At 40.6% G+C, this 27,352-nt stretch overlaps 1 protein-coding gene across 6 annotated transcripts in view; it reads left to right on the plus strand.

Annotated features, from left to right (window-relative positions):
- LIN52 (lin-52 DREAM MuvB core complex component) overlaps positions 1-27,352 on the plus strand; it is an 84,219-nt gene that overhangs the window by 1,026 nt on the left and 55,841 nt on the right. For 4 of the 6 annotated variants that reach the window (XR_012662284.1, XM_075103479.1, XM_075103476.1 and 1 more), the window contains exons 4-5: positions 641-707; positions 1,724-1,807. Coding sequence is in view for 4 of the 6 variants with exons in the window: in XM_075103479.1 (XP_074959580.1) it covers positions 641-707; positions 1,724-1,807 (151 nt within the window). In the remaining 2 variants the exon portion in view is untranslated. Of the gene's footprint in view, positions 1-640; positions 708-1,723; positions 1,808-12,069; positions 12,234-18,269; positions 21,701-27,352 lie in introns of those variants that run through there. The other 2 variants (XR_012662283.1, XM_075103477.1) reach the window with 2 other exon arrangements.

Raw genomic sequence — 27,352 nt, forward strand, 5'->3', positions numbered from 1 at the left:
TCTACTCTGTGCTGGTGCGGCCTCACCTCGAGTGCTGCGTGCAGTTTTGGGTGCCACGGTATATTAGGGATACAAAGCTGCTAGGGAGCGTTCAGAGGAGGGTCATGAAGTTGGTGAAGGGTTTAGAGGAGAAACCATATGAGGAGCAGCTAAAGTCACTTGTTTTGTTCAACCTGGAGAAGAGGAGACTGAGGGCAGACCTCATTGCAGTCTACAGCTTCCTCACAAGGGGAGAAGGAGGAGCAGGTGCTGGTCTTTTCTCTCTGGTGACCAACGATAGGACCCGAGGGAATGGCAGGAAGATGTGCCAGGGGAGGTTTAGGTTGGATATTAGGCAAAGGTTCTTCACCCAGAGGGTGGTGGAGTGCTGGAACAGGCTCCCCTGGGAGGTAGTCATGGCTCCAAGCCTGATGATATTCAAGAAGCACTATGGACCACATCCTCAGACACACGGTGTGAATTTTGGGGTTGTTCTATGCAAGGAAAGGAGTTGGGCTCAATGGTCCTTGCTGTTCCCCTCCAGCTCAGGACATTCTATGATTCTGTGATTCTAACTAATTTTCCGTACGTGATCAGGCTTTGTTGTATAATTCTAAAAATGCACTTTTCTGAGTATGAACTTTTATTTATTTCAAAACAGCCTATTACAAGTTCTCCTCCCAAGTGGATGGCTGAATTAGAAAATGATGATATTGATATGTTAAAGGGTAAGTATAGATATTGTGTGTAGGAAGTAATGTTGCCCAAGCAGATGGGAATCCATTACTTAAGAGGCTTAAAACGCTTGTTCTTTAAATATTCTGGAGGGGGCATGTGGCTTCAGATCTCTAGCCCTCACATTTGCTGAATCTCCAGCTCGAGAGTCTCTTTATCTTGTTAACATATTTTTCACTAGTCTAGTTGTCTCCAAAAGAATATCCAGATGTTGGTGGCAGGCTCATTTTTCAAAACAAGCATGCAATAACTAGTTGAAGCAGTGTAGTGTTACATATGCTTCATTTACCTTGCTTGCCAGTCTCTCACTGCATAACTGTAGTTGGTGTCTCCTGTATTTTGAGAAGTGGCATGAATTTTTTAGTGATCAGACTTTGTGAGCAGCCTAGACTTGCTGATTGACTTGTTCAGTGATGTTCTCTGCATGTGTCTTCTCTCACAGATTCAAGTTCTCTAATCAAATGGTAAGGCTGCATGAGCATGTTACAGAAGGGCTAGCTAGCATGTATATTTGTTGCATCTTACAGCTGTTGCAGTAAACATCCTTGAGCATGCTCTGCCTCTCCTGTGAACTATAGATAAAGTGTTCCAGAGTGAAAGTGTGACAAATCAGCTTTTACTTGCTGCAAGAAATTTGCTTAGACACACATTATTAATGTACAGTAAGTCCATTCCCTAACATAAGCTTTTGTAGCTTGTTCGCAGAGCAATGTGAACTTAAAAGAACTTGCAAAATATGGGGCAAATTGCTTATTGCACTCGTGGCAGATTACAGTATGAACCAGATTTGTGGCTGTCTTTTTCAGTAGAGGAAGCTGGTCTTTTCTCAGGATGTTATAATCAGGGGTGTCATCATCTTGAATTTTGAATGTACTCTTTTCACTGGAAATAGATGTTGTTGGAAGTGACTTGAAGTCACTGACTTGAAAGTGCTCTGTGAAGTACTAAACAGGTAAACTGTCACTAGAAGGCTATAAACAGTGTTAAAATTCACACTTTTCTCTCTTAGAATTGGGGAGCCTCACTACAGCTAACCTGATGGAAAAAGTTCGTGGCCTGCAGAACCTGGCTTATCAGCTGGGACTGGATGAATGTAAGTGCTGTACGCAGATGCGACTGACTGCATTGCAAATATTCCGACTAAAGCGTGTGCTCCTGGTGCATTTGTAGCTGGAAAAGCATGTTGGCAGATTTGGCGAGTGTCTGACAGTCACGGTTAGTGACCTTCCAAAACAAGATGAGAGCGCAAGCTTATATCTCCAACTTACCTGCACAGGGGAAACATCTTAGCAGAAATAACAAGAGGTCATATGTCAGTCTAGTGTTGTCTAGCAGCACATGGACTTCTGTTCCTGACTTAACGTTGATTTAGATAAATCAGGTCACTGCTTAATATCCCACTGAGGTAGTAAAGCTATTTCTTGGAATACTTGTGGCAGTACTTCTGTCAAACTTCATGCACTGCCTCCACAGGGAAACTTACACTTGTGTGCAGGATTCTGCTATCACTTAGTGTTCATACTGTGTTTTGCTTCTGTAACTGTTATTTTTTTTCTACACTCAATTATGGCAGGAGGTGATGTTATTTGGTACTGAAGTTGACGTTCATCCCACTTACAAACAGCCAATTTTTATCAGTTTTTTGAAGAAGGAGCTGCTTTCGTCATTGCATTTAGGACTGTTAACAGGTTGATCCAGCTTTGAGGATTTCAAGAGGATTGTGTTTCTTTTAAATGTTACTTACCTGTATATACTGACATATTTGATTCCCCACCCCCAGCACAGGCCTTAGCTGTAGCTACTCTTGGGCTACCCAAAGCACCAACGGTTTTAAAACTTACAGGTCTTTCAGTGGATTACAAAAAGCAGTAATAGACTTTAGTTTTCCTGGCTGTAAACCTAGGATATCCTAATGCTTTCATATTAACAGATCATTAAGCCTATTTTAACACACTCCCTGCAAGTTTATTTTACTTGGTGCTCACCTCTGTTAAGACTGTGTAAAGTGGAGTAGAAGTTAAAAGTGTAACAATGTAAAACTGAGTCAAATACAAAGACTGGCTGATGATTGGCTTTCTCAGTTAAACTGTAGGCTTAGATATCAGACAGCCTTCTGCTAAGTGGGCTTTAAGCAGAGCCTGAGTTATATTAAAGCTAACAAGGTGGTTGTTTCCTTAGCAATATTTATTTGTTGCCTGCATTTCCATTTACTTTTACTGAGAACAAACATACAGAAAGAAGACAAAGTGAGCGAACAATCTGAAGTCCAACATTAAAACCTTTAGTCTATAGTAACTGAAATCTTGAATTTTCAAGCTTTATGAAAGCTTGCTTCTAACTGCCTGTCACTGAAGTCTGGTTTCCTTTAGGCTACAATAGATTGATTTGTGTGTCATAATACACGTTTATCTTAGGAAAATTTTCACAGAAGATTAGATGCAGAGTTTGAACATCTTTTCAGGACTGTTTTTCCTAATACTGTCTTTAAGTTCTTTTCTCTTACAGACTTAGATAAGTGAGAAAACAAGAAGAAAAATCCAAAAGATGTATTTATTAATGTTAAGGGACTTGTGTTTTTGGTCCAGAGGTATTTGATTTGATTGTATCTTTGTGTATTGAAATTTAATAGTCCCCTTTGGACTTGTTAATTGCAACTGGTGATCAAAAGCAGGATTAGAACTGCTGCTGACCAGTCTCCTCTAGATGGCAACATGAGGCTTCCTTAGAAGTCTTGCTGCTTTTTTTATAAAACAGTACTGTTTCAGTCATGATTTGAAGTTCTTCCCAAGATTTTCTGTGACATATTTCCTTTTCTGAATGTGCACCATCTTTTTTTTTTTTTTTACAGTATTTTCAAAAGTTTTTATCTGTATTGAGTGTGAGAAACAATTCTGCTTCATTGTGCTAGCAACTTACTTTTCCTTCAAACTCTCTTCTTCTACATCCCATCTCAAATCCTTTATATTTTCAAAGACTTTTGTTTTCATCCAAGGTATTGATAAAATACTGTACAGGACCAGAATGATTCCTGCAGCACTCCCTGACAAGTGTGTCTATTGAGTGACTTCATAGTTATCTTGTGAGGTCTGTTATTGAACCAGTTCACAAGACACTTCATGGCAGTTTTGCATTAGAATTCATTAGGCAAAGTGATAGGTGGGACTGGGTACCTTTTGAAAAGTTTATTCATCAAGGTACTGTTGCAACACTAAAATCGAAATCTGAGCAATTGATTTGACATTATGTAGTTTGATAAATTCATAATTACTGAATTACATACCTTGTTTCTTAAATTCGTATGAACTGTCTTACTATTTTGTCTATATAAGCAGGCATTCTTGACAAATTTGGAACAAATGCTTTGCCCGTCTTTGCTGCTTTCATATAAGAATGGTTGAATACTATTAGCTGGATTCCACATTATTATCATACATAATTCCTGCTGTCCCTAACCTTTTGGCCATGGATTTCTCAGTTCCTTGTTTGGTTGCTTGCTTCTCACAGATCTCTCTTCTTTACAAGTAACTTTCTCCCCTCTTTTTTCCTGTAGGGTTACCTTTACTTTCTGTAACCCTGGCTATTTTGTTGAAGCCCCATGGCTCTGTGAATCAAATTAAATTGTTAACATATAACTTATATTTTCTTTCCAGCTTGTTTGACATCTGGTTTGGTTTACAGTTGTCCTCCACATTTAAAAGTAGCCAGTTTTACAGCCACTGCTGTTTCACTGGTCTGCCCTTTAAGATGTGTATTCTTAAGTCATTTAAATGATTGTATCTTAATTAGTGCAGAGCTCTGTGAAAGTTTTCTTCATCAGATGAAACCAAATAGACTTGCTCTGCTTGGATTGTAACAGTAAGTTCAAGAAAGAGTTGACTAGAAACTTCAGAGGTGACTTTTACTGTTAGAGGTCTGAGATACAGTGAATGTCATTCAGGCTGGAATAATGTTAGAGCTTCCTGCGGTATTTTATATGGGCATTGGAAAAGTCAGGCTTCTTACCCTCTGTTACAATTTCTGTACAGTGTAGCATGTACCTGTTTAGACTGCAGCAGGTTTATCTGATAACACATCAGTGTCTGAGCATGTGGGATGACGTCGTCAAAGGAGACCTTTGACATTTGAAATGGTTAATGCTATTTTTGATAATGTCAGTTCCCTCCTTCTTGTCTGAGGGTTCAGTTACTTATTTCTGCATAAGGTAACTGTTGACCTCAGCCGTGTATCCAATTCTGCTAGCTTCGGTAGTACCTAATCTATTTAGTTCCTAATCAGACAAGATAAGTTGCTTATTTTTGGTGGTGTTTTACCTTTGTAGTTTAAAAAGACTTCTGTTTGGCAGATACTTTGCAACCTTGTCATCATTTTTTTTTAACCTAATGGATAAGTGAGCTCTTTAAAAAATATATTTCTGACTGCTGGCTGCATGATCTCCTGTACTTTCATTTCTCTTTTACTAAGATGCAGACCATTAAACTGCCAATAAGAGATGGGCATTGTTCCATAAATCAGAATTTCTTATTTGCACCATTTAATTTGCTGATGGCTTATGTAAAGATCTTTTTTGTGGATCAGAAAGGATCTCGAAGGTGATCATGGGGAATCTCTTCTTCAGCTTTCTTCCTGGCATGCTAGTAGGTGAATTCCTGCTCGCTGATGTCTGTTCCTTGCAGAATATTCTTCCCTTCCTAAGCACAGAATTCACCTAAAGGATAGCCTGCCTTGAATGAAGGAGGACTTTTGTAGCATGAACCAATTTTTTTTGTTCTTTTTTTTTTTTACTCTCCTCTTAAAGGATAGGCTACCGTTAGGTGTCTGGTTTATGTATTTATTCTTTGCTGCAAGGTGGTTCTGGAGTCTCCAGCAGCTTCCAGGCTCAGGACCTGGTATCAATAATAAAATCTTTAAAAAATAAATTACTTCTCAACACCTCTTCTGAGGTCTCAGCTTGTTTCCTTGCCTCCTTTTTAAGTTATGTAAAATTCTACCTTGTTCTCTTGCTAGTTACTGCTTTTCTCTTTTTGATTGAGCTCTCTCATTAGAGCTGCTGTTTTCCTTCTGTTAAAGAGTTATTTTATTGGTTAGAATACATCAAACCTGTTTTTAGTATTAAAAATCCTGCTTTGTGTGGATTTTGTTGTCCCTGTTAATGTGGGTATTGAAAAGGGTGGAAGGAGGAACAGTGCTCAGTGAACACATGTACTTTTAATTGTTCATGTATTTAGGGTGACTTTGAGAGGCATAGTATCACTGCTGAATGTGTGCTGCAGCCATTCAGTAAGTCTCATCTCTGCTGTTGGTAGAAGTCTGGGAAAATAAAAAAAAAAAGGTGTAGGCATACTGCCTTGTTATGGGACTTTTTCCCTGCCATGTCCCTCTAGCTTTGCTTGGAGTTGGGGTAGTGAGCACTGCAGAATGAGGAGACCCCAGCTGATGTGGCAAGCAAGAGGGAGGTAGATTTTATCTGGGAACCCAGTCGCAGATCCTGACTTAGTGTTTGTGGCCCACAAAGCAGCAAGTTTCAAAACAGTTTGTGTAAATAACTGCAAATTTAGATACCTAGCTCTACTTTTTCTGCTGTATGACCCACTACAGCTTTCAGAGAAACTGCTGAAGTTGACATCAGAAGATTTTTAAAGCCTTGCTTTCATGAGCTAGCAGCTCTGGGAAGTGCATGCATTGCAAGTAAGCAAACTTAGCTTGGTGTTAAGAGATTTTTATTATCACAGAATCACAGGTTGGAAGGGACCTCAGGGATCATCTAGTCCAACCTTTCTGGGAAGAGCAGAGTCTAAACAAGATGACCCAGCACCCTGTCCAGATGACTCTTGAAGGTGTCCAACGTGGCTGAGTCAACCACTTCCCTGGGGAGATTATTCCAATGGTGACTGTCCTCACTGTGAAAAATTTCCCTCTCACGTCCAATCGGAATCTCCCCAAGAGCAACTTGTGTCCATTCCCCCTTGTCCTCTCCATGTGACTCCTTGTGAAAAGGGAGTCTCCATCTTCTTTGTAACTACCCCTTAGGTACTGGTACACGGTGATGAGATCCCCTCTGAGCCTCCTTTTCTCAAGGCTGAACAAACCCAGTTCTCCCAGCCCATCCTCATATGGCAGCTTCCCAGTCCTTTGATCATCTTGGTGGCCCTTCTCTGGACCCCTTCCAGCCTGTCCACATCCTTTTTGTATAGCAGGGACCAGAACTGTACACAGTACTCCAGGTGTGGCCTGGCCAGCGCTGAGTAGAGTGGGATAATGACTTCTTTATCTCTGCTGGTGATGCCCTTTTTCATGCAACCCAGCATCCTGTTGGCCGCCTTGGCTGCAGCAGCACACTGTTCACTCATGTTGAACTTCCTGTCCACCAGGACCCCCAGGTCCCTTTCCACAGAGCTGCTCTCCAGCCAGGTGGATCCCAGTCTGGGCTGCACTCCTGGATTATGTTTTCCCAGGTGCATGATCTTACACTTGTCCTTGTTGAACTTCGTAAGGTTCTTGCTGGCCCACTCCTCCAGCCTATCCAGATCTCCCTGCAGAGCAGCTCTCCTTTCTGGAGTGCCTACTTCCCCACTCAACTTGGTGTCATCAGCAAACTTCATCAGGCTCCACTTGATGCTATTATCTAGATCACTTATGAAGATGTTGAATAACATTGGGCCCAGTATCGATCCCTGGGGGTCTCCACTAGTGACAGGTTGCCAGTGTGAGAAAGATCTATTTACCACCACCCTTTGGGTGCGGCCTGTCAGCCAGTTCCCCACCCACTGTACAGACCACTTGTCTAGGCCATAACACAATTTCTCCAGGAGGAGACTGTGGGGAACTGTATCAAAGGCCTTGGAGAAGTCCAGGTAGACAATGTCCACCGCCCACCCCATGTCAACCAGACAAGTCACTTTGTCATAGAAGGCCACCAGGTTTGTCAAGCTCGATCTGCCCTTAGTGAAGCCATGTTGGCTTTTCCCAATCATGTGCTTCAATTGACTTGTGATGGACCCCAGGGGGATTCCTTCCATAACTTTCCCAGGGATTGAAGTAAGGCTGATGGGCCTATAGTTACCCGGATCCTCCCTCGAGCCCTTCTTGTAGATAGCCTTTCTCCAGTCCTCTGGGACATCCCCTGTTCTCCATGTCTTCTCAAAGATTATGAAGAGTGGCCTTGCGATGATGTCAGCCAGCTCTCTCAACACCCTCAGGTGGATGGCGTCAGGGCCCATTGATTTGTGGGAGTCAAGCTCCTGTAGTAATTCATATACTAATTCTTCCTTCACCGATGGTGGGTCGGTGTTTGGTTCAATTGGCAATTTTGTTCCCAAAGCATGGGACCCTACAGTGCTGGTAAAGACAGAGGTGAAGAAGGTGTTGAGGACCTCTGCCTTTTCTGCATCATTGGTGGTTGATTCTCCTTTTCTGTTTAACAGTGGGCCTATGTTTTCCTTCTTTTTCTGCTTGTGGTTGACATGTAGGAAGAACCCTTGTTATTTTTTATGTCTACAGCCAGTTTCAATTCAAATTGGGCTTTTGCTTTTCTGACTGCGTCTCTGCACTCTCTGGCTATGCCTTGTATCTTTGATGGCAGTTATTTTTAAAGGTCTGTCCTGTCATCCTTTTGAATACACATATACAGAGAGGTGTATCTGAGAACTACACACACACATGCAAAAAGTAAAATTAAAAAAAATCTGTTTTTTTCCCCAACTTTGGAACAAATCTGTATGTAAAAGCAGCAGAGAGGTAGGATGAGGAAGCAGGAAAAGCACGATGTCACTGAGGGAATGTGGTTGTCCAGGGACTTTCTGAAGGCCCTGCTATTGCTCCCGTGTGAATCTCTGATATTTTTCAGATAACAGCTTCTATACTCATTCAGAAGTCCTAAAATGTATGAATATATATGTCTGGTATCACAGCAGTGTTTATAGAATCTCACTGATGCCAGAGAGATTATCTGGCTGCTATGATGTCACAGTATAGCTTTGGTGATATCAGTAGTGCAAGACTTCCTGAAAAGCCTATTCTTTTCAAACCCTAATAAGTTTGTGGAGGTAATGGTGCTTTTGTGCAGTATCTGCCTTAAATATTAGAAAATGTGGGATAACTGACCCCACAGATGTGAACACCATTTATAATCTCCCTGTCAGTGATTTTTGCTAGTCTGCTCTCTTACGTTAGATTTTATTTGGAGTTGAAGCTGTTTTGTGCTTTTCTTCCTGTAAAATGAGGGATGTGAGAATGGCTATATTATCCAATGTCAAATCCGCACACTCTTGAAAGGGCAATAAGACAGTTACTGAACATGCTCAACCAAGTCTCCCTATGCATAGTCCCCTGTGGTTTTGTGTGCCCTGGTTTCTACTGGACTTCAGCAACTTTGCTCCTATTTTCTTTGTAATACTGATTTATTTTCCATGTATGTTCAAGCAAATTAAATACCAGGAGTACAGTGGAAGAGCTATTTGATGCTAGCTATCAAGGGCCCAAGAATTAAACCTGGATGACCTGGGAGATGTCAGGTGAACAGCAGAAAGTTGGCCATCTTATAGCACCCCAGACTGATAAAGGAAAAGTCAGCCAGGGTTTAGTCAGTCAGTGATAGTTTTCCTTAATATGAAGAATGAGTACATGACTAGAAGCTTTTAGCCTGGAGGGAGAAAACTGGTGCAGCATGTGGAAAAGATCTGTAAAATGTATTAATGCTGAGAAGGTGTGAATCGGGTACGACATAGTGTAGGAGCTGGAGAGAGTAAAATAGCATGTCAGGGTAGACACGAGGAGATGCTTGTGCTGCGCATTGAAGTCAGAACTCATCACTGCTGGAGGTTGTGGGCATGGAGTTTATCTTGCTCAGTAAATGAGACAAATTTTTGGAAGATAAATCCATCAGGGGTGTCTGACCACAGGGAAGTCACCAGTGGCTTAGAAATCTTGGAGATGCAGAAGGCTGGGAGAGATTACTAGGCAGGTACAGCTATGTGCTTCCCCACTCTTACACTTTTCTATAGGCATTTTCCACTGGCATGTCAGAGTCAGGTTGGTGGACTGGGGGGACCCTTTGTTTGACAGTGGAGTTTTTGTTTATTTATTGTAGTAATAGGCTAGACTGCACGGTAGTTAAGCAACCACTACCAGAAATCACTGAGGTGTCCTGATAATGGAGAGACCATTCCAGAGACAGCAAGAGATGGATAGGCACATGAATGAGGAACAGCTACCTTGCTCCCAAGTTAAGCTGTCCTTGGTTGTGAATTGTAGTCCTCTGCAGCTTCTGAAATTTCTGGAAAATCATAAAGGAGTCCTTTTGAACTCCAGGCTATTTACAGATCACCACTCTTTTTCAGACTGGTGTTCTTTGGTTTTTCATTTCTCTCAGATAAACACTGTCAATCGTGGTCTCTTGCCTGCAAGTTCAGGTTTTTTGTAGGTTTGGAGGGGTAGAGCACTTTCATCTTTTTCCTTCAGCAGGATTTGACTGTAGCATATTTTGAAACATATCTAATTAGTTCTGCCTATGATCCTTGCAGGCTACTCTTGACATGGATAATTTCAAAGCTAGGGTAGCTCTTCTTTACATTGTTGAATGTGAATTCACTCATTGAGTTGTCTGGTTTGGGGTTTTTTTGGTTTTGTTTCAGTTTTTCTCCTTTTTTGATGCTGATCGTAGGTAGGATATGTTTAAATCAGGGGCTCCATCTTTGGTGGACTGAACTTGTATTACCTATTAAACTGAAAAACAGGGCATGACAGTTATTAAACTTGAACTTTGTGTAAGTTGGTGAATCAGAATCAAAGTAAGGAAAGGAGGGAGTACAACGTGTCCTCTTTCTGAAACATGTCTTTCCTTTCTTTAATGCATTCTCTTTTCTAGGAGTGTCTACATGTAGTACCAACATGCAGCATTTAGGCTCCATGCAAAACACCTGGCCTTCCTACCTAAACAGACTTATATCAATGATGTAATTGATCAGATAAAAATATTTCCTGACCATAACGACTTTTTATTTAGTCCTGAGTTAGTCGACACAGAGGCTTTTTAAGCTCAGAAGCCTTACCTTACATTTGTGAACATGCCGCTACTTCCTGCAGTACATTTGCCTAGTGCCTTTTCTGGTCTGTATGTAACAAAATGTTTCAGATTCATACATTTGTAGGAAATCAACATATCAACAGGTATGTGTAAGTAAAGAGTGTTTTAATATTCAGAGTGTCAGTGAAGTGTCTGTCTCATGACGTATTTGGATAGCTCTCATTGGTCCATTCTGTATGTCCACTCACTGCAGTCTGGGAAGCTGCATGAAAAGGTGAACTGGATTCTTAAAGTTTCTTGTTAGCCAAAATGAGGTTTTGGAGTCTATGTAAAAGAGCAGACTCTTCCCTGAACGTGAACTCTTTCCTCATTTCCTTGGAGAAATAGACTGCCTAAAGTGTTGTGGTGGAGCTGGAGAAGAGAACTGGCTTTTGGAGAAGGAAGAAGGAAATAAAGTAAAAGAGGATCATGTGATATGGATCCAATTCTAGATCCCACAGTGGGGTTGCAGTGCCTGTTATTAGAAAAATATAGCAATGTTCTTCGCATCTTGACTGCTGACAAAAGAGTAAAGAGGATGCTCACTTTTTCTTTGTTAAAAGCTGGCACCTCCAGAAGTATAGTGCTTCTAGCACTAGAGTGTCTGTATTAATCTGAAACAGGAAAGAAGGAAATGTTTTGTCATCGCCTACATTGTTCTAATTATGTTGGATTCAAAAGAGAACATTGTATGCCAAGTTTTGTCCTCGTTATGTCTTTAAACTTAAAATGCACAGTTTATTTACTCTTGCAAGCTGATCCCTCCTGCAAAGGAGGAAGGAGTTTGATGTGCCTGCACTTTGGTTATTTCTGCTCTGCTTAGAAGTTTCTTTGTAGCAACTCTTTTTTTTTCTCGGTTAGTTTCTACATTCCCTGCCGTGCTGAATGAATCTTCATCGTGTTTCAGTTTTGCGTGAAAGCATATTTCTCCCTTATTTTGTTATTTAGTACTGTGTTTGGCAAGGACTTTATGTGAAATAGTATACTTCATGTGCTTCAAAGCTTGAAGGCAGAGTTTTATAGCTGGACAGCAAAATTATGCTCTTTGGGCACTGGCTTTCTGTAATGTGCAGTTAGCTTAAGGATTTACTTAGCACAGTTAGTAGACTTCTCCCAGAAAATGTCTCATGTTTTGGATGCTTCATTTGTGGGTTAGGAGATGATCACAGAGTTTTTCAGGAACTACACATTCAGTTGCAATGGTTGGGTTTTTTTTTTCCTTGGTAGGAAAAAATATGGAGGCTGTTTTCAGTTTGCATTCGTAGTAATTCTTGGTCCTTATTCAATTGTTTCAGAGAGGTGAAAAGAACGCTGACATTGTTCATTAAGGTGTTTATATGGCCACGTCACCGTGATGTCCAAGCTGCTATGATTTCCATGTGAAACCTTGGCCTTTCTCCTGATTCTCTTTATACCCTCCTCCCACACCTGCTTGTTCATTTTGATGCACAGCACTATGGTAAGAGATACCCTGCATCCGCAGAGGGACAAGAAAATCACCTTGCCTTATACTGCTTACTGGGTGGCTTATTTACAGGCAGGATTCTTCTAGGGCAGCTCCTGTTGGAAGAGCAAGACATCAGAATGCTGGCTTGAAATTGCCATTCATATGTGAGCTGTGAATTGGCTAATTTTGGCATGTAGGTAGTTAAGAAATTATTACAGTCAGAGGAGTCATGACCTCAACTTTTCATCATCTCCATTGGCTTGTGCCCCAGTTTGGAAGTGAAGAAGGTATAGGAAGTTTTAATTGTACCTGTGTGATTTATCCTCAGTCAGCTCTTTAATTTCTTCTGGCTGTCTGAGGTTTCCGACACGCTGTAAATTTCTCCAACTTTTTCATTATCTGCAATTTCTTTATGACTCATGAATCGGAGTGGAGAGAGAGTGTGGATTTACAGCAGAGATAAACATGTCCATAAAGTCTGTATCTGTGTCAGTAATTGTACTGCTGTCAGTGACTGTCCTGTTTTACAGGTCTCTCTTGGGAGACGAACACGCTTTGCTACCAGTGTCAGAGAAGTGTTCGCTTTGATTTGCATTAACTTGCCAGGAGATTAGGTTGCGATGGCAAGGATGGAAATTTGAGTCTGGACCTTGGCTGCTATTGTTTTTTCAAATAAGGGGGTGTGTGGTTGAGTTGCCCTCTACATGCAGGGAAAAAAAAAGTGGGTCTAGACTGTTTTTAAATACAAAATCAGGGAGATACAGTCTGCTGATGATATCAAATGTGATACTACCCATATGCATAAATTGTGCATTCTTACCATAAAACAAATGCTGTATCTAGGTAACTGTCATATATGGAAAAAATACTGCATGGATCCTTAGGGTGTTCTCTGTCTTCTGGTGAAGTAGAATAAATATTTCTCTAAGCTTCAAGAAATTTCTGCATCTTTGCCTTCTTCCCCCTCCCCTACTCTGAGCGGAAAGTGCTATTGTGGATTTCAATGGCGATTACTAATAGAGCATCCTAATCTCCAGGCATTGATGACTCTGCTTGCTGCAGAAGGAGGTGTGTACTGTTGGAGTCTGAGAAAAGGGGGAAAATCTCTAAAACTCTCCTAAATGTGTCAAAAGTTCAAACTTATGCGGCTTGTCTCTGCTTTTATTTTTCTGTTTGGTGCCTGTTGTTGATGTATTTGTGTATGGAATCTCCTTTTGTTTGATTGTATAGTTTGGGTTGGATTTTTTTGTCTGTGACTTACTAATCTTTTGTCACAGTAAAAAGGTAATTATTTTCTCACAGAATTATTTTTAAATATTCAAAGTGACTGTAAAACCCGAAATTTCCATTATGCCAGGGGTGCATTGAGACCCCCAAATGCAGCTGACTGAATTTTTCTAAGTCTGCTGGACACCTTTTACAAAAGGGAGATTATCATAAACAATGTAAACTCTTGATTGTGTAGATAGCTTTGAGATGTGCATAGGAGTGTTAGAAATGCTAAGATGACGTCTGCCATTGCATGTTGGTTTATTCTGGAGCCTAGTGTTGGAACTACAAAGGGGAGCTTTTCGAGTGTTAGACAGTGTCAATCTAGCTCTGGTAACTGAGTTTCTAAAGTAATATAAGGACTACATACCATGTGGCCCAATAACTGGCAGATAACTCTTAAAACTGCTGTTGATCTTGCTCAATGCAACAGCAACGTTCTGAATAAAAACTGAGTTACTATGAGATGCTTTTTACCTGATCTTTATTGAAATGTCTGTCTTTTTGCCTTTTCTTGCATCTTCCTCCTCTCCTTATCTACATCCCCATCCGTAGTTTGTGGATCTGATTTCGTTAAAACAAAGGTCACCTCTGAAAGGTACTTCAACCAGGATGTATTGCTTGCTATATTAAAACAAACCAAACCAACCAACCAACCAAAAAAACCCAACAAAAAACAAAACAAAAAACAAACAAACAAAAAACCCCCAAAAAACCCCACAAAACACCTGTGTTACACCCTGGTATTCCTGTGTAAAAATGTCTCTTCTGAAAGTCCCCTTTGGCTCCTATAGTTTGTTCGATAGTAGGACGAAATGCTGCAATAGTTTGATCCTTTCTGGAAAAGAGTTGTTGAGTTTATGTCGATGAGTGAAAGTTGATCTAGATGCTTACTGTGCTTCGGAGAAGGGAACCTTTTCAGTGCTAGTGGTAAAGAAAAGGAAGAGATCTGATTAATCTGCAGGCTAACTGACCAAACTGCTTTGAAGACTCTGAAATCACTCATCTGATTCATCACCATTAGCTTCTGCAGGATTTTTGGTATGCTACTCAAAGCAGTAATTTGTGCTTTTTGAGGACATCTGGAATATTAACATTTGTCAGTGAAGCAGTGGAACATGTTGTGCAACCAGGATGGTTGTGCAGTCTCTGTCCTTGGAGGTTTTCCAGACCTGACTGAATAAAGCCTTAAGCAACATGATCTGACCCCATAATCAACAGTACTTTGAGTAGGAGACCTCCCCAGCCCTTGTAACCCAGATCATCCAGTGATTCGATGATCCTGTGATTCGATGATCCTTTCTAGAAGTTAGTTAATTCAAAGCCTACATTCCCCAATCTCAGCTGAACTCAGCATCAAACAGTTAGTTCAGCCTATGAGCTTTGAGCAGATCATCTCAGGTGCAAGTCTGCCTCCATGTGAGCAGCCTGATTAGGATCAAGAAACCTAAGGATTCTCATATTGCAGTGATGGCTTTCCTGCTTTGGGGGATGATGAAAGGACTTCCAAATACTTTCATCCACAGAGCTGATTATGAGTCTGTGCAACTTGGGCTGGGGAGCCTGTTTTTCTGTGCAGGAAGATACAGTCCATTCAGTATCATTCTTTAAGCAGAGGAAGAGAATGGTCCTCAACATACACAGAGGTTCTTGTGTGTCTCAGCCTAAATGAGGAGTGAAACCACCATCATCTGTCTAGACAAGCAAGGGGTCAATGGGGCTTGACTGAAGAGTTTTTAGCCACAGAAGTAAAGGAATGGGCTGTCACATTAAAGCATTTCTACCTGCCACACACTTGGCACAGAAAGAAACATGACTACAAACAAAATGTTCTTACATTATGCTGTCAGAAGCCTATTTTTTGCTACTCTCATTCTGACAGGCTAACTTGTAGGCTACTGTCAGTGGAGGAATTGAAGACGGGGAAAAGTTTGATCAAGCATAAGGTTGCGTGCATTTTTGCATTATGTTTTAAAAACACAAAAGTGCCAAACAAATTTCAGGAGATGCTCTGGCAGGGATTCTCAGACCTTTACAACTGATTTGTATTTATTATTTAAAATTCTTTTGCTGTCTATACCTTTATCCAATTAAAACTTTTCTACTTCTGTTTTAATAGCTCATTTCCTCTGTATCTACAAATATTGGAAAGATCATCCTTATATCACCTCTGTCTGAAATGTTTTCCTGTGAATTTTGGCTTCTGGCAGCAGCGAAGAGAGAATTTTTTTCCACAGTATGGGTAGCTGGACCTATTTGAATAGCAGCAGCTGATCCTAGTGAAGAATTTCACTGGAGTGTGGTATTGGAGACCTTGGTTCAGTTTCTGGCAGTACCAGTGTTCTGCTTGGTTGGTTTATTTGCCTTCGCATGTGTCCCTATTTCCCCAAGTATAAGGTGGAGTTCATGTTAATGTTCTTTGCAAGATATTGGAAAAACAGCATATAAAGCCATTATCATTAAGTATCTGTGGTGAGTTGCCTGGCTGAACACCAGGTAACCACCAAAGCTGCTCTCTCACTCTCCCTCCTCAGCTGGACAGGGGAGAGAAAATATAACAAAAAGCTCATGGGTCGAGATAAGGACAGGGAGAGATCACTCAGCAATTACTGTCATGGGCAAAACAGACTTGACTCAGGAAAATTAATCTAATTTATAGCCAATTCGAAGTCACAGAGGGTAATGAGAAATAAAACCCAAATCTTAAAACACCTTCCTCCCACCCATCCCTTTTTCCCAGGCTTAACTTCACTCCCAGTTTCTCAGAGCGGCACAGGGGGTGAGGAATGAGGGTTGTGGTCAGTTCCTCACTCATTGTCTCTACTGCTCCTTCCTCCTCAAGGGGAGGACTCCTCACTCTCTTCCCTTGCTTCAGTGTGGGGTCCCTCCCATGGGAGACAGTCCTCCACAAACTTCTCCAACATGAGTCCTTCCCATGGGCTGCAGTACTTCACGAAGTGCTCCAGTGTGGGTTCCCCATGGGGTCACAAGTCCTGCCAGCAAACCTGCTCCAGCGTGGGCTTCCCACAGGGTCACAGCCTCCTTTCAGCATCCACCTGCTCCAGCGTGGGGCCCTCCATGGGCTGCAGGGGGACAGCCTGCCTCACCATGGTCTTCACCAGAGGCTGTGGGGGAATCTCTGCTCTGATGTCTGAAGCACCTCCTTCCCCTCCTTCTTCACTGACTTTGGTGTCTGCAGGGTTGTTTCTCTCACATATTCTCACTCTTCTCTCTGCTGCTCTGGTTCTGTCACAGTTTCTCCCCCCCCCCCTTCTTTACTGTGTTATCCCAGAGGCACTATCACCGTTGATGGGCTGGACCTTGGCCAGTGGCAGGTCTGTCTTGGAGTTAGCTGGCACTGGCTCAATCAGACATGGGGGAAGCTTCTAGCGGCTTCTCACTTGTAGCCCCGCTGCTACCAAAACCTGGCCACGCAAACCAAACACAGTATCCCATCCTTTATGCTGTTTGTTATTGTCCTCTGCTTCCTCCTATTATATGCCACAGGAAGGCATCATTAGAATATTGTGTATGTCATCACTGAAAGTAAAATGCGAATGTGGTGACGAAACAGATCCTGATATCAAGTGCTCTTCACTCTGCGGCCCAAGCAAGGTAACTAAGAAAAGCAAGCCTATTCTCAACTGTTTACAGACATTATAAATACAAATATTTCTATTTACAAGCAGCATAAAGGCTAAAATCATTAGTATGTATACATACTAATACCAGGGATTATTTATCTGTTTGGTGGCGCGTTTGCCCTGCTAGCTCAGAGGTAGCAGTTACTCAGTACGTCAGGATCAATCTCACTGTTTCATTCAGCCGCATTTGTGCTTTGAGAAAGGACATAACCGTGTATTTGTCAAATAGGCTGAACATATGTTGGAGGGGTATTGCTATGTTCTTTTTTACTTTTCTCTGTTTTGAATCAAGAGATAATGCATACAAGGCTATGTGAAAAATCTCCTAGCATTTTGTTGCTTTATTGAGTGGTTTCAGTTGTTCTGAGCATGAAGTCTTCCATAAGATCAGTAATGAACTTGCCACGTTATGTCTTGCATCTTCAGTAAATGCAGCTCTGTCTCCATAATGTTGCTAGACCAAGGCTGATAGTTATCTGTCTCTTATTGCCTCATTAACTTGTGAGCATTAGAACAAGATAAAAATGCCCTAAAGCCTCTTATCTGATGATTGTTGTAACCTTCTGAGTGCCATTAGTTTAAGTTTGCAATCAAATGCTTCCCCTGAGTATAAGGAGCACTGATTAAACCTGAAGTGTCCCCAGAGGCTTTTACAGCTGTCATGGGGGCGGTGGCTGCCCCTCTCCAAAAGGAAAAGTGGGGCTGGAGGTCCCTGTGGGGCGGCCACTCTGCAGACCTCCACGTGGCTGCCCCAGCTGTTCCGCTTTGCCTAATGAATTGTTTTACAAGGAGAGGCTGGATATTGTCATCACAAGCTGCTTTCCCCAGGGACTGAAGCCAGCCCGATAATGACTAATGTTAGTGATAGTAATTGAAGTGTGATGGCTCTCCAGGGACTTGCACACGCGTAGAGCTGTCAGGCACTTGCGGCTGGTACAGTCCCATGAATACCTCAGAAATGCTTTTTAATTGCTTGACTTTCATAACTAGTTCCCATATATCTCCTGCAGAAATAGAGATTTTATGGGGGGAGGGAAAAGAAGCTGACTTCTCTGCTGTGACCCTCGGTTTACATCTAGTTTACTGCCCTGATGTGTTTCTAATGAGGATGACTGTGTGTTCTTGCTCCCCTCAGGTCTTCGTGTGGATTTGCTCATTGTCTCTGCCCAGGTGTGTCCAGCTGATTTCACCTGAACATATTTTTTCGGTCTAAGCCTTGTTTTCTGTGGTGCCGACCCTTGATGCACAGAGATTGTGCTTGATTATAAAGGAACATAATAACTTTATTTCAGAATATCAAAGGATCACTGGTATTAATAGTGTGGAAGTAATGATAGCTATTTGCGTTTTGTTAGGCATTGAAAACTGGATGTAAGATAGAATAAAAAGATTGTAAAAACCCTAGCATATTCATGTGTCCCAACAGGACTGGAGTTTTATGGCCATGAGCTTTTGCGGGTTTAGGACAGAGAACTGAGCAATCTATATAAAACAAAGTGATTTTTTTTCTGATGATTTTCTCCTTTAGAAAAGCATTATTGAATATAGGAGTGGGCTTGAGATAAAAATAGCTGGAATGAGGAACTGCACTTCTGACTTCCTGAATAACCTTTTTGTCTGGGGGGGTGGGTTTTTTTGCTGGGTTTTGGATGGGTTTTTTGTTTGCTTGTTTAAGTGCTGTGTTGGGGTTGGCAGATGAAGCGGGTTGGGTTAAATGGAGGTTTTCTGCCAAAATAGCATAGGTCACAACATTGTATCAATTCAGGAAACAATTTCTAACAGGACTGTGAGAATTGCCATACTCAGACCAGTACTCTTCCAGTCTTTTGCCCCTGACAGTGGACTCTCTCAGTGTGAAGAGCCACTCACCATTCTGTGCAGTTATGGAAGAGCAGGCTATGGGAGGTTTCTTGCCAACCCTCCCCAAGAGCAGCTGGAGTATTCCCTGAAACATGAAGCTTCTATAGCTTAATCTATTGAAAATTTACCTATTCCTACATTTTTATGTAATACTTCTTCAGAATCTTGTTAAATTTAACAACATAATGTCACATAATTTTTAATTAAAGAGCTAATAACTTGAGTGCATGAAAGCTTACATTTCCCCCCCAGGCTGTATCCATTAGTCTAATAATATAACACTTGATCTCCTAGCAAATTTTACTTTGCCTTTATTTCCTCTTACGGATTTCTTTAGATTGATTTAAATATTGTTTCTCTGGGGTTTTCTATTAATTTCTATACAGTTTGTTTTTGTTAAACAAATATAAGTTTTTAATGGCTAGAAAGGGACTTCTCATGTATGAATTAACTGGATCTGGTGTGATACTGTCGTACTGGACTGAGACCTCTTGTGGTTTACTTTGCTGCTTATAAGGCTGGTCTTTTCTGAGAGTCTACAGAGTGAAAATAACGGGTGTCCTCTGTCTTGGTGCTGGCTTGGACAGAGGAAGAGTGAAATTCATGTTGCTACTACTTGAGAAAGCTGTGAGGAGAGAATGGATTTATTCACAAAGCTGAGTGTCCAAGAGGGGGAGCTTGAAAAAGAGGTAGGAAAGGGGAGACCTTGTCAAATGGAAAACATTTTCTTCATCCTAGTTGTTGAGGATGCTTGGAAGTGTATATTCACCAGATACCTACCAATTGCATAATACTGAGACATGAAAGGACAGATTGGCTGAAGGTAGGGTTTTTAATACTAGATCGATCATGAGACTATGCAACAGATGCACAAGGTCAGACAATAAGACAGAAATGTGCAGGGAGTGAATGTGAAGGGAATGAACCTAATTTTTTGGTACTAAATCTTATTTTTGTTTCATCTCTGGTTTTAGGTGACTCAATTCAGCCCACTCTGAAATCAATGTGAAGTATCTTAGTAAATTCGGGACAAGTTAAAATAGGTCATACTAATTCATTCCAGTCACTTTATGAATTTAGGCGTTGAAACCCATGTTTTGTTGCTGTTACTCATATATTACTCAGTAAGTGTAGGTCTGTCTGGTTTCAGGCCTAAGGGCAATCTTCTGAGAAGACTAGAATTTAGAGAGAGCACTTACCTCCAACTCTTCAAGAGCATCCTAAAAGGCCACTTTAGGAAACGGAGCTTGTAAATGAGACCCAGCCTGAGCTGTGGGAAAGAGGTACAGTTTAGAAAGTCACAAGAAAAATTTTGATCATGTGGCTAGGAAGCTTCTTTGACTTAATTTCTTGCCTGAATTCCCTTGTTTAAAAAGTGTCTTTTTTAAGAAAAAAAAAAAAGATCCTGTCCCACTAAACCAAATTAATTTACTACATACCTATTGCTGACTTCTCTATTAAAAATCCAGCTCTTGATCGTAATGTGAATTTGTTTGGGTGTTGAAACGTTTTGAATTGTCTCTGTTAGTACAGGAGGGTTTTGCAGTGGCTTTTTGAGTTCTAGCTGGACATCAAAAAAGGATGTTTAATGCCATTGCCAGCAGAGTAAACATACTACCTCTTCTCATCATATTCACTGCAAGTTTGTTCTTCATCTCCCCCCTTGAGTGAAGTGCTGGCTCTTAGAAATTTATTTTGATAATAAAACATTACTTTATACTTGCCCATGAAATCATGTTTGAAGGCTGTTTGTGGATTCTTTGAAGTGTCCAAGAGATTTTTGTTCCCTGAGCACACTGCAAACTCATATCATAATTAAGCCTGATACATTAACACCCAGAAAGTTAAGCTCATAACTTCCAGTGGTTTAAGGCTCTTAAAATGTGGAACCAAACCTGTGGTTGGCATGCTGTACTTCACTTGTCAGTCCCAAAACGTTATGTATAGATGGGTTTTGGTTCTGAGAAAATGGGTGGGTTTATTTTTTCAGAAATTTTATTCTTGCAGAAATTTTTGGTCACAATGAGGAGAGAATCAAGTTGCATTTACTGCTTCTCACGGTGGTAAGGCTTGACAGTAAAGGTAAAGGATATAGTTCGATTATTTTCCTGTGATTTATCTTACAACTTTTTACTGTAATTGGAGAGATGGGAATAGGAAACTCCATGCTGCATAAGTAGAGATTTTCGATTCATAATTTAGTTTTGAGGACATATTTTTACTGATTGTTTCCTACAGCACAAGCATAAGAGTGGAGGTAATTTAAAGACATCCTAATAACCAATTAATCAGATTTCACTTGTGTGTTCTTCTGAGCACTGTTTTAGTGAAAGCTAGTGAAGCTTATTATAGTAAAGGTCAGCAGAATATATTTTCTATATAGAAATTATTTTACATATAGGGCATTTCCATATGGAGAGGTTTCTGTGCTACAAGGCATACATCCACATATTGTTTAAACTGTTCAAAGTGCCTGTTATTTTGGTGTCAGTATACACTGTCATGTAAAATCTGGCTTTCCAGACATTTGGTGATGTTTTAAAAACATCTGTATTATAAATAATATAAGTCTCTCTTTAGGTCCTTGCACGACATCTCCAATACCTGTTGTTACATTTTAAAGCTTTCTAGGTTCAGCAGCAATTCAACAAATATTAGCTTCATTTTTCTTCAAATTAAAATGTGGCTTCTGCTTTCTCACTCTAGGATTTAATCTCTGTTCTGCTGAACCAAGTAAAATCAGGTTTGATCAGTAGCTGGAGAGGGACCTGTGAAGAGCCCAAGTGTGGCAATAAGTAGCGTTGGTGCCCTTCTCTCCGTTGGTTGCTGAACTGTTATCCTGTGGTAGCTCTAGAGGGCTCTCTGCTGTTGGAAATGTTACATTTCTAATGAGTTATATGAGAAAGGTCTTAATAACCTGTTGGTCATTAAAGAACTCATAACACTTTTTTTTGCAAATGCTAACCTTGTCATCAGCAAAATACAGCATATGCAATTAGAATCTAATTTTCTCCAGTGTCAATTAGAGATTCTCATTTTTATTCTGAATTGTGTTCTGCTCTGTGTGTAAATGGCTGTCACTTAAGTTACAGCATTTAAGTGTAGGAAATAATTTTTGTGTATGCGGTTTGTGAAGTTCTTTGTGTAAGTCACTAGAAGTATGATGTTTTCAGCACTGGCTATGTGTGTGAGACAGGAAATAATTATCACAGCCTTTATTATAATCATGCAGTTCGTTACTGTAGTAACCTTAGAAGTATATGGACAGTGTTACAGGAGTGTTAGAAATAAATGGATAAGATGGATGACTAGATGAGACAGGATGAAAGCATGAGCAGTAATTTTCAGCAGAGTAATAGGCATTTGTCATCAAGGTGTATCAAGTGGCATTTAGAAAGGAAGGAATACCTATGTAATACTTTTGGTTTTTATTTCCACACCCTTCCTTTGGGTGTTACACAGGGACATGAATCCCAGTTCTGCCTTGGTAGATGTGCAGTAACCTGCTGGGTTTGACTGGGTATTCTGTATCAGATTTGGTTACATTAAAATGGACTTCAAAATGGTTAGTTTAAAAATTAGTCAAGCAGTTAAAGATTATAGTGCTGTGCTCTCTGTTGTAATACTAAATTCTATTCTCTTACAGTTTTGTAGGTTTGCTTTTCCATATTTGTGGTTTTGTGCTGACAGTGCAGTTGGGTAGGTAAGCCCTTTTGGGTGCATGCACTAACTTAAGCAGCGGTGCATAATAACGTCAGTGCTAACGCTGATGTCTTAAACATAGCCAAGGAAGATATATTTACTGATGTGAATGACAACACTTAGCACCTCCTGGAGCAATTGTCTGGTTTCAGAAAACCAGTGCTGCATTTGTGAGAAGACTAGAAATAATATCTGTGAAGGCTGCAATGTGATTACAGCTTTTATTCTCCGACACATTTGGGTTCGATGCCTGTTATGGATGGTGCTGCAGTTTTGTGTATGATAAGGAGCTTAGGTATTGAGGGAGTGAAAGTAGTGATGAGTTTGATGCTCAGTGAGCTCCCCAGTAAGAACATGCAGGAGCGTCCTACTTCACCTGCTCTGTGGTGAGTTCTGTCTTGTGTACTCTGCAAAGCCCTCGCTTGAAATCACTGTAGTGAATTTACTGCTGAAGGGGGAAAAGGTGAAGTATTGTTAGATTCAGGAAAGGAACAGGTTGTTTTATTTTCATTGGTAGCATTTGCAGTTCCCCAAGCAATGAGGGCTGGAGAAACTGGCTGTTGAGAGCCACATCTTGATTAGATGTTTGGGCCTGTTGTAAAATCCTGTGATGTCTGCTGGTTGTACCAGTGTGGAAATCCTCCTTATACAAAAGAGGAAAGATATTGAGAAATCTTTCCCGTAAATCCTGTTTTCTCCTTCCTCTAGGAGCTACTTTTTGTAGTAGGAAAGATATGCTGAATTACCCTTGTCTGCATAAAATACAAACTAATAACAATTAAGCTATTGATTACTTTTTTGGGCAGTGAAAAGATGCTTCTTCCGGGATTTGTTTCCCCATGCCATCCCTGACTTCAGACACCTGCAACACACGAGTTCTGGTCATAGATGAATTCAAACATTCTTTCCTCCTGCATTTTTGATATATTTATTGCATGTACTACATCTTTTCATGTCTGACCACTGTAATTTGAGAGGAAATCATATCCTTTTTTATTGAAGGGTATGGGTTGTTCTAGTTTAGTTGAAGTGGGGATTTTATATTGGTTTTAATACACTAGTGAAATTTTTGCATAATGAGATCTTCAGCAAATTAAAAGCCTGTATGCAACTAGTGACCTTGTGCTTGTAAATTCAGAGGGTAAACACAGGTGTAGCCAGTTTTAAACTACACAAGATTTTGCATTTTTATTTAAAATATATTTTCAAGTAATCGTGATTGAACCAAAATAACTTAAAATATTGTGGAGTGGCATGTGCATCCACCATTATTTATGCTTTGACTTGTTAGTTCTGAATATTTTCCTAGTTGGTTAGTAATCAGATCAGAGTACTGAGGTCACTGGACAAAATGTCTGGTAACAGCGTCTCAGAGTTAGTGTTACAGAAATGCTCCCAATATGTTTAAACATGCTTCTGTCTATATTCCGTGTAACACCATACATTGTTAAATGTATTGATATCTAAATAATTTAGGAAAAAATGTGTTAAATATACCCTTTTGGTTATTGCGTCTGCCTGAGGGACGTCCTCCATGTTCAGAGAATTTAAAAATACAGTCCCTGCCTTTACTTCCCAATTGAGCTGTTCAGAAAAGCCACTGAACACAGAGGGGGATGCAGTGAAAGTTACTTGGCACAAATTTGTATGGAGAAGAAAAAGGAAATAAACATTTTCTGTGGTTTTGCATTCCTAGTTGTTTTATGGTTAAGTAACTACAGTCAGTAAAATTCAGGTGACTCTGAGTTTCAGAGATCACTGCACAACTGAGACTGATAAAAAGAAACTGTTTTTCACCAGTGGTGGCCTTGAACCTTCAGAGGCCTGTATATAAGTTTTATGGTATCAGATACTGTATCCTAATTGCCTTAAGGTGTATTAAGTGCATGTATAAAAGTCCTTTCACTTCGAGGTCTGCTTTTTACTGAGTTCTCCATTCCGCTGTTTAAAACAACAGGGAAGTGACTTTTGTTGTTTTTGTTAGCCATTTTCACCTTCTGCATCACTGAGCTTCTGTGTCTTAGTTTGAAAGTACAGTGGCAGTGTTTGGTGCATTTGAAAACCGGTTCAGTTGAAATGATTATAGCAAAAATAATTTAAAGGTTTTAGCAGTCTGCAGTTTTCAAAAAGCTGAACTTTATATGTTAATGCTTATATTAGTGTTACCTGGCAGGTGTTTTCAGCACTATTCTGAATGTTTTATTGGAACTTTTAAAAATGCCTTTTTTTTAAAAAAACATTAAATTTATTTTGACCCAGTATCACCACATCACCTGCTCTGTTTAGGGAACACTGTTCAGCCAATCCACACCCTGAGCTATCAGGATGGTAATTCTTTAGTTGAAGTGGGTGGCAAGGACTACTCCCTGAAGAGCCAGCTTGTGAATGCTTGTATGCAGTTCTGGCCCTAAATCTATTGATCAGGCTAGGGTCACTGTAGTGCATTTCCCGGCCTGAAGTTGCAAAGTCCCCAGTCTCCAGGTTGCCTGCTGCTTCCCTGTTAGAATTCAGTGTGCCGGGCCCACGGCACCCCTGTCTTTCATGAATGGAATTCAAAAAGACACTTACATTTCCATAAATAAATTAGGAATTCAGTGGCTTCTTCCGGCTAATCAGGGCAGGCTGATAAACCTTGCTAGCTGTTTAATAAATGAATTGTGACTGATTACCTATTAATATGGACGCCTCAGGAATTCACCCTGGGGGAAGCAGAGCAGTGAAATAGAGAGGGGCATGGCCCCCTGGGAAATCAGGGCTTCATGTTTGCAGCTTAAATATCTCTGTGAAGTATCAATAAGGAGGTAATTGAATTTTGAACACAAACATGAGCGCCGGATGGATGAAGGAGAGGGGGGCTCTGATCATCTCTTCATGCCCCTTCATACTCCCCTCCCCTTTCCCTTAGAGACCACTCTAGTGAAGATAGATGCTAAATCCATTAAATAAAGATTAGACTCTGTCGTGTTAGAAAATGGCAGCTTAGCTAGATCCCTGGGCAAATTGGGACCTTTAGCAATACAGAAAATTAAAATATACATTTTTAACAAGTGTGCTGTCGACACAGTAATGATTGTGTGGCTTGTGGAGTTTGCTCACCTTTCAGATCTGCTTTTGTTTGGTTATTCCACTTGCTCTTGTTTTGAAGCCAGCCTGCTTGGTCTCTCTGAAACAGAGAAGATTTAGGGGAAGGAAGGTGTTTTCCACCACCTTGCTTTCTGTCTTAGGCACTTTTTTCTTGACTGTTATGCTTGTATTTGAATATGGAAATAACTTTGGCTCCAGCATGCTCGGTCACATGTCCTGAAAAGTAGTTGGAAATACTCTAGAGGAAGCGTAGAGATGATATTGGAGAGTGAAATGTAAATGTGATCTGGCTTTTTTAAAATGGGTTTTATTCTCTAAGCACATGGCTTTGATTTTTATTTACTCCAGATCAATTTTTCTGAGTTCTACCATTATGGGAAAGATTAGTATAGGGGTATGCATTGTGAAACGTCAGCTTTCTTTCTTGTCGTGCAATGAATTGTAGAAACACAGCTGAAGTGGCCTTTAATGGGTCTTCTTACAGTCTTCCTTTATAATACTGTGCTAGGCATAGAACACAATCAGGCCTTCTTCACAACTTCACGTGCCCTATCCTCTGTTGCAGAAAGTGAGCAGATCCTCCTGGGTTTTGCAGGCAGAACCTCATCTGCCTGTACAAGTAGGGGGCCAACTGCCATACTAGAGAGACTGCTCCTCTTTTCCCAAATAAGATGATCGTTTTACAAAACAAAATCCAAATTGATTCTGTTTAATGTTTCTTAACAAAAAATGAGCCTAAACTAATGTGTTCCTGGGGAAAATTGCTGTTCATTCCTTCTAGAAATTTTTCTCTTTACTCTAGATAGTTTTGAGAATGCAAAGAGAAAAAAAGGATTTATGCTTTGCTGAATTATAGTAGACTGAGGCAGTAGTAACATGGGAATTTCTGTCTATTCCTCCATGATATCTCCCTGATAACACCACTTTCCTCTTTCAGACTTCTCTCAAATTTTAGCAGTCATGCCTGGAAAACCGTAGATGCTGCATCCTCAGCTTCAGCTGCTAAGAACTGAACCCAGCATCATCATTTTTGGTTTAGGAAGAACAAAAGTAGCTATTATTAAGTGTAAGAAAAATATTGATAAATATGGATGGGTCCATTACAGAGACAGTAATGAGCATACTGGGAATGCCTTGGCTTCCTTTAACTGCTGCAGATGCAGAAAAGGTTTCCCAAACTATCATCTGCTTCCACACCCCAGCAGTCTACTCACTTGTCTTTTGTCAGAGGGTTTCTGCATTGGGAATATCTGTATTCTTTCATCCAGCCATACTTCTAGTAAGGAAAAGAATTTTCTAAGCTGGCTCAGCCTCAAGGATTCTATTTCATGGTGTTGGCACTAAATTGAAAATTAACAGGTACCACCCCTTAGCTAAATTGCAGTAATTGATCGTGTATGTGCTGTAGCCTGTCTCAATCTATGAAGCAGCCAGTTCTGAAGCCTCCCTTGGTGAAGGTAGATTACAGCATTGGGTTTACCTTTGGCCAAGCATATTGATCATGGGCTCCTTCTGTCTTGGGAATTCCTGGCTTTTGTCACCTTTCAAGGGGACAGTTCCTCTCCTGAACCC

This window comes from Phalacrocorax aristotelis, chromosome 9 (genome assembly GCF_949628215.1).
Source record: "Phalacrocorax aristotelis chromosome 9, bGulAri2.1, whole genome shotgun sequence".
Taxonomy (NCBI): Eukaryota; Metazoa; Chordata; class Aves; order Suliformes; family Phalacrocoracidae; genus Phalacrocorax; species Phalacrocorax aristotelis.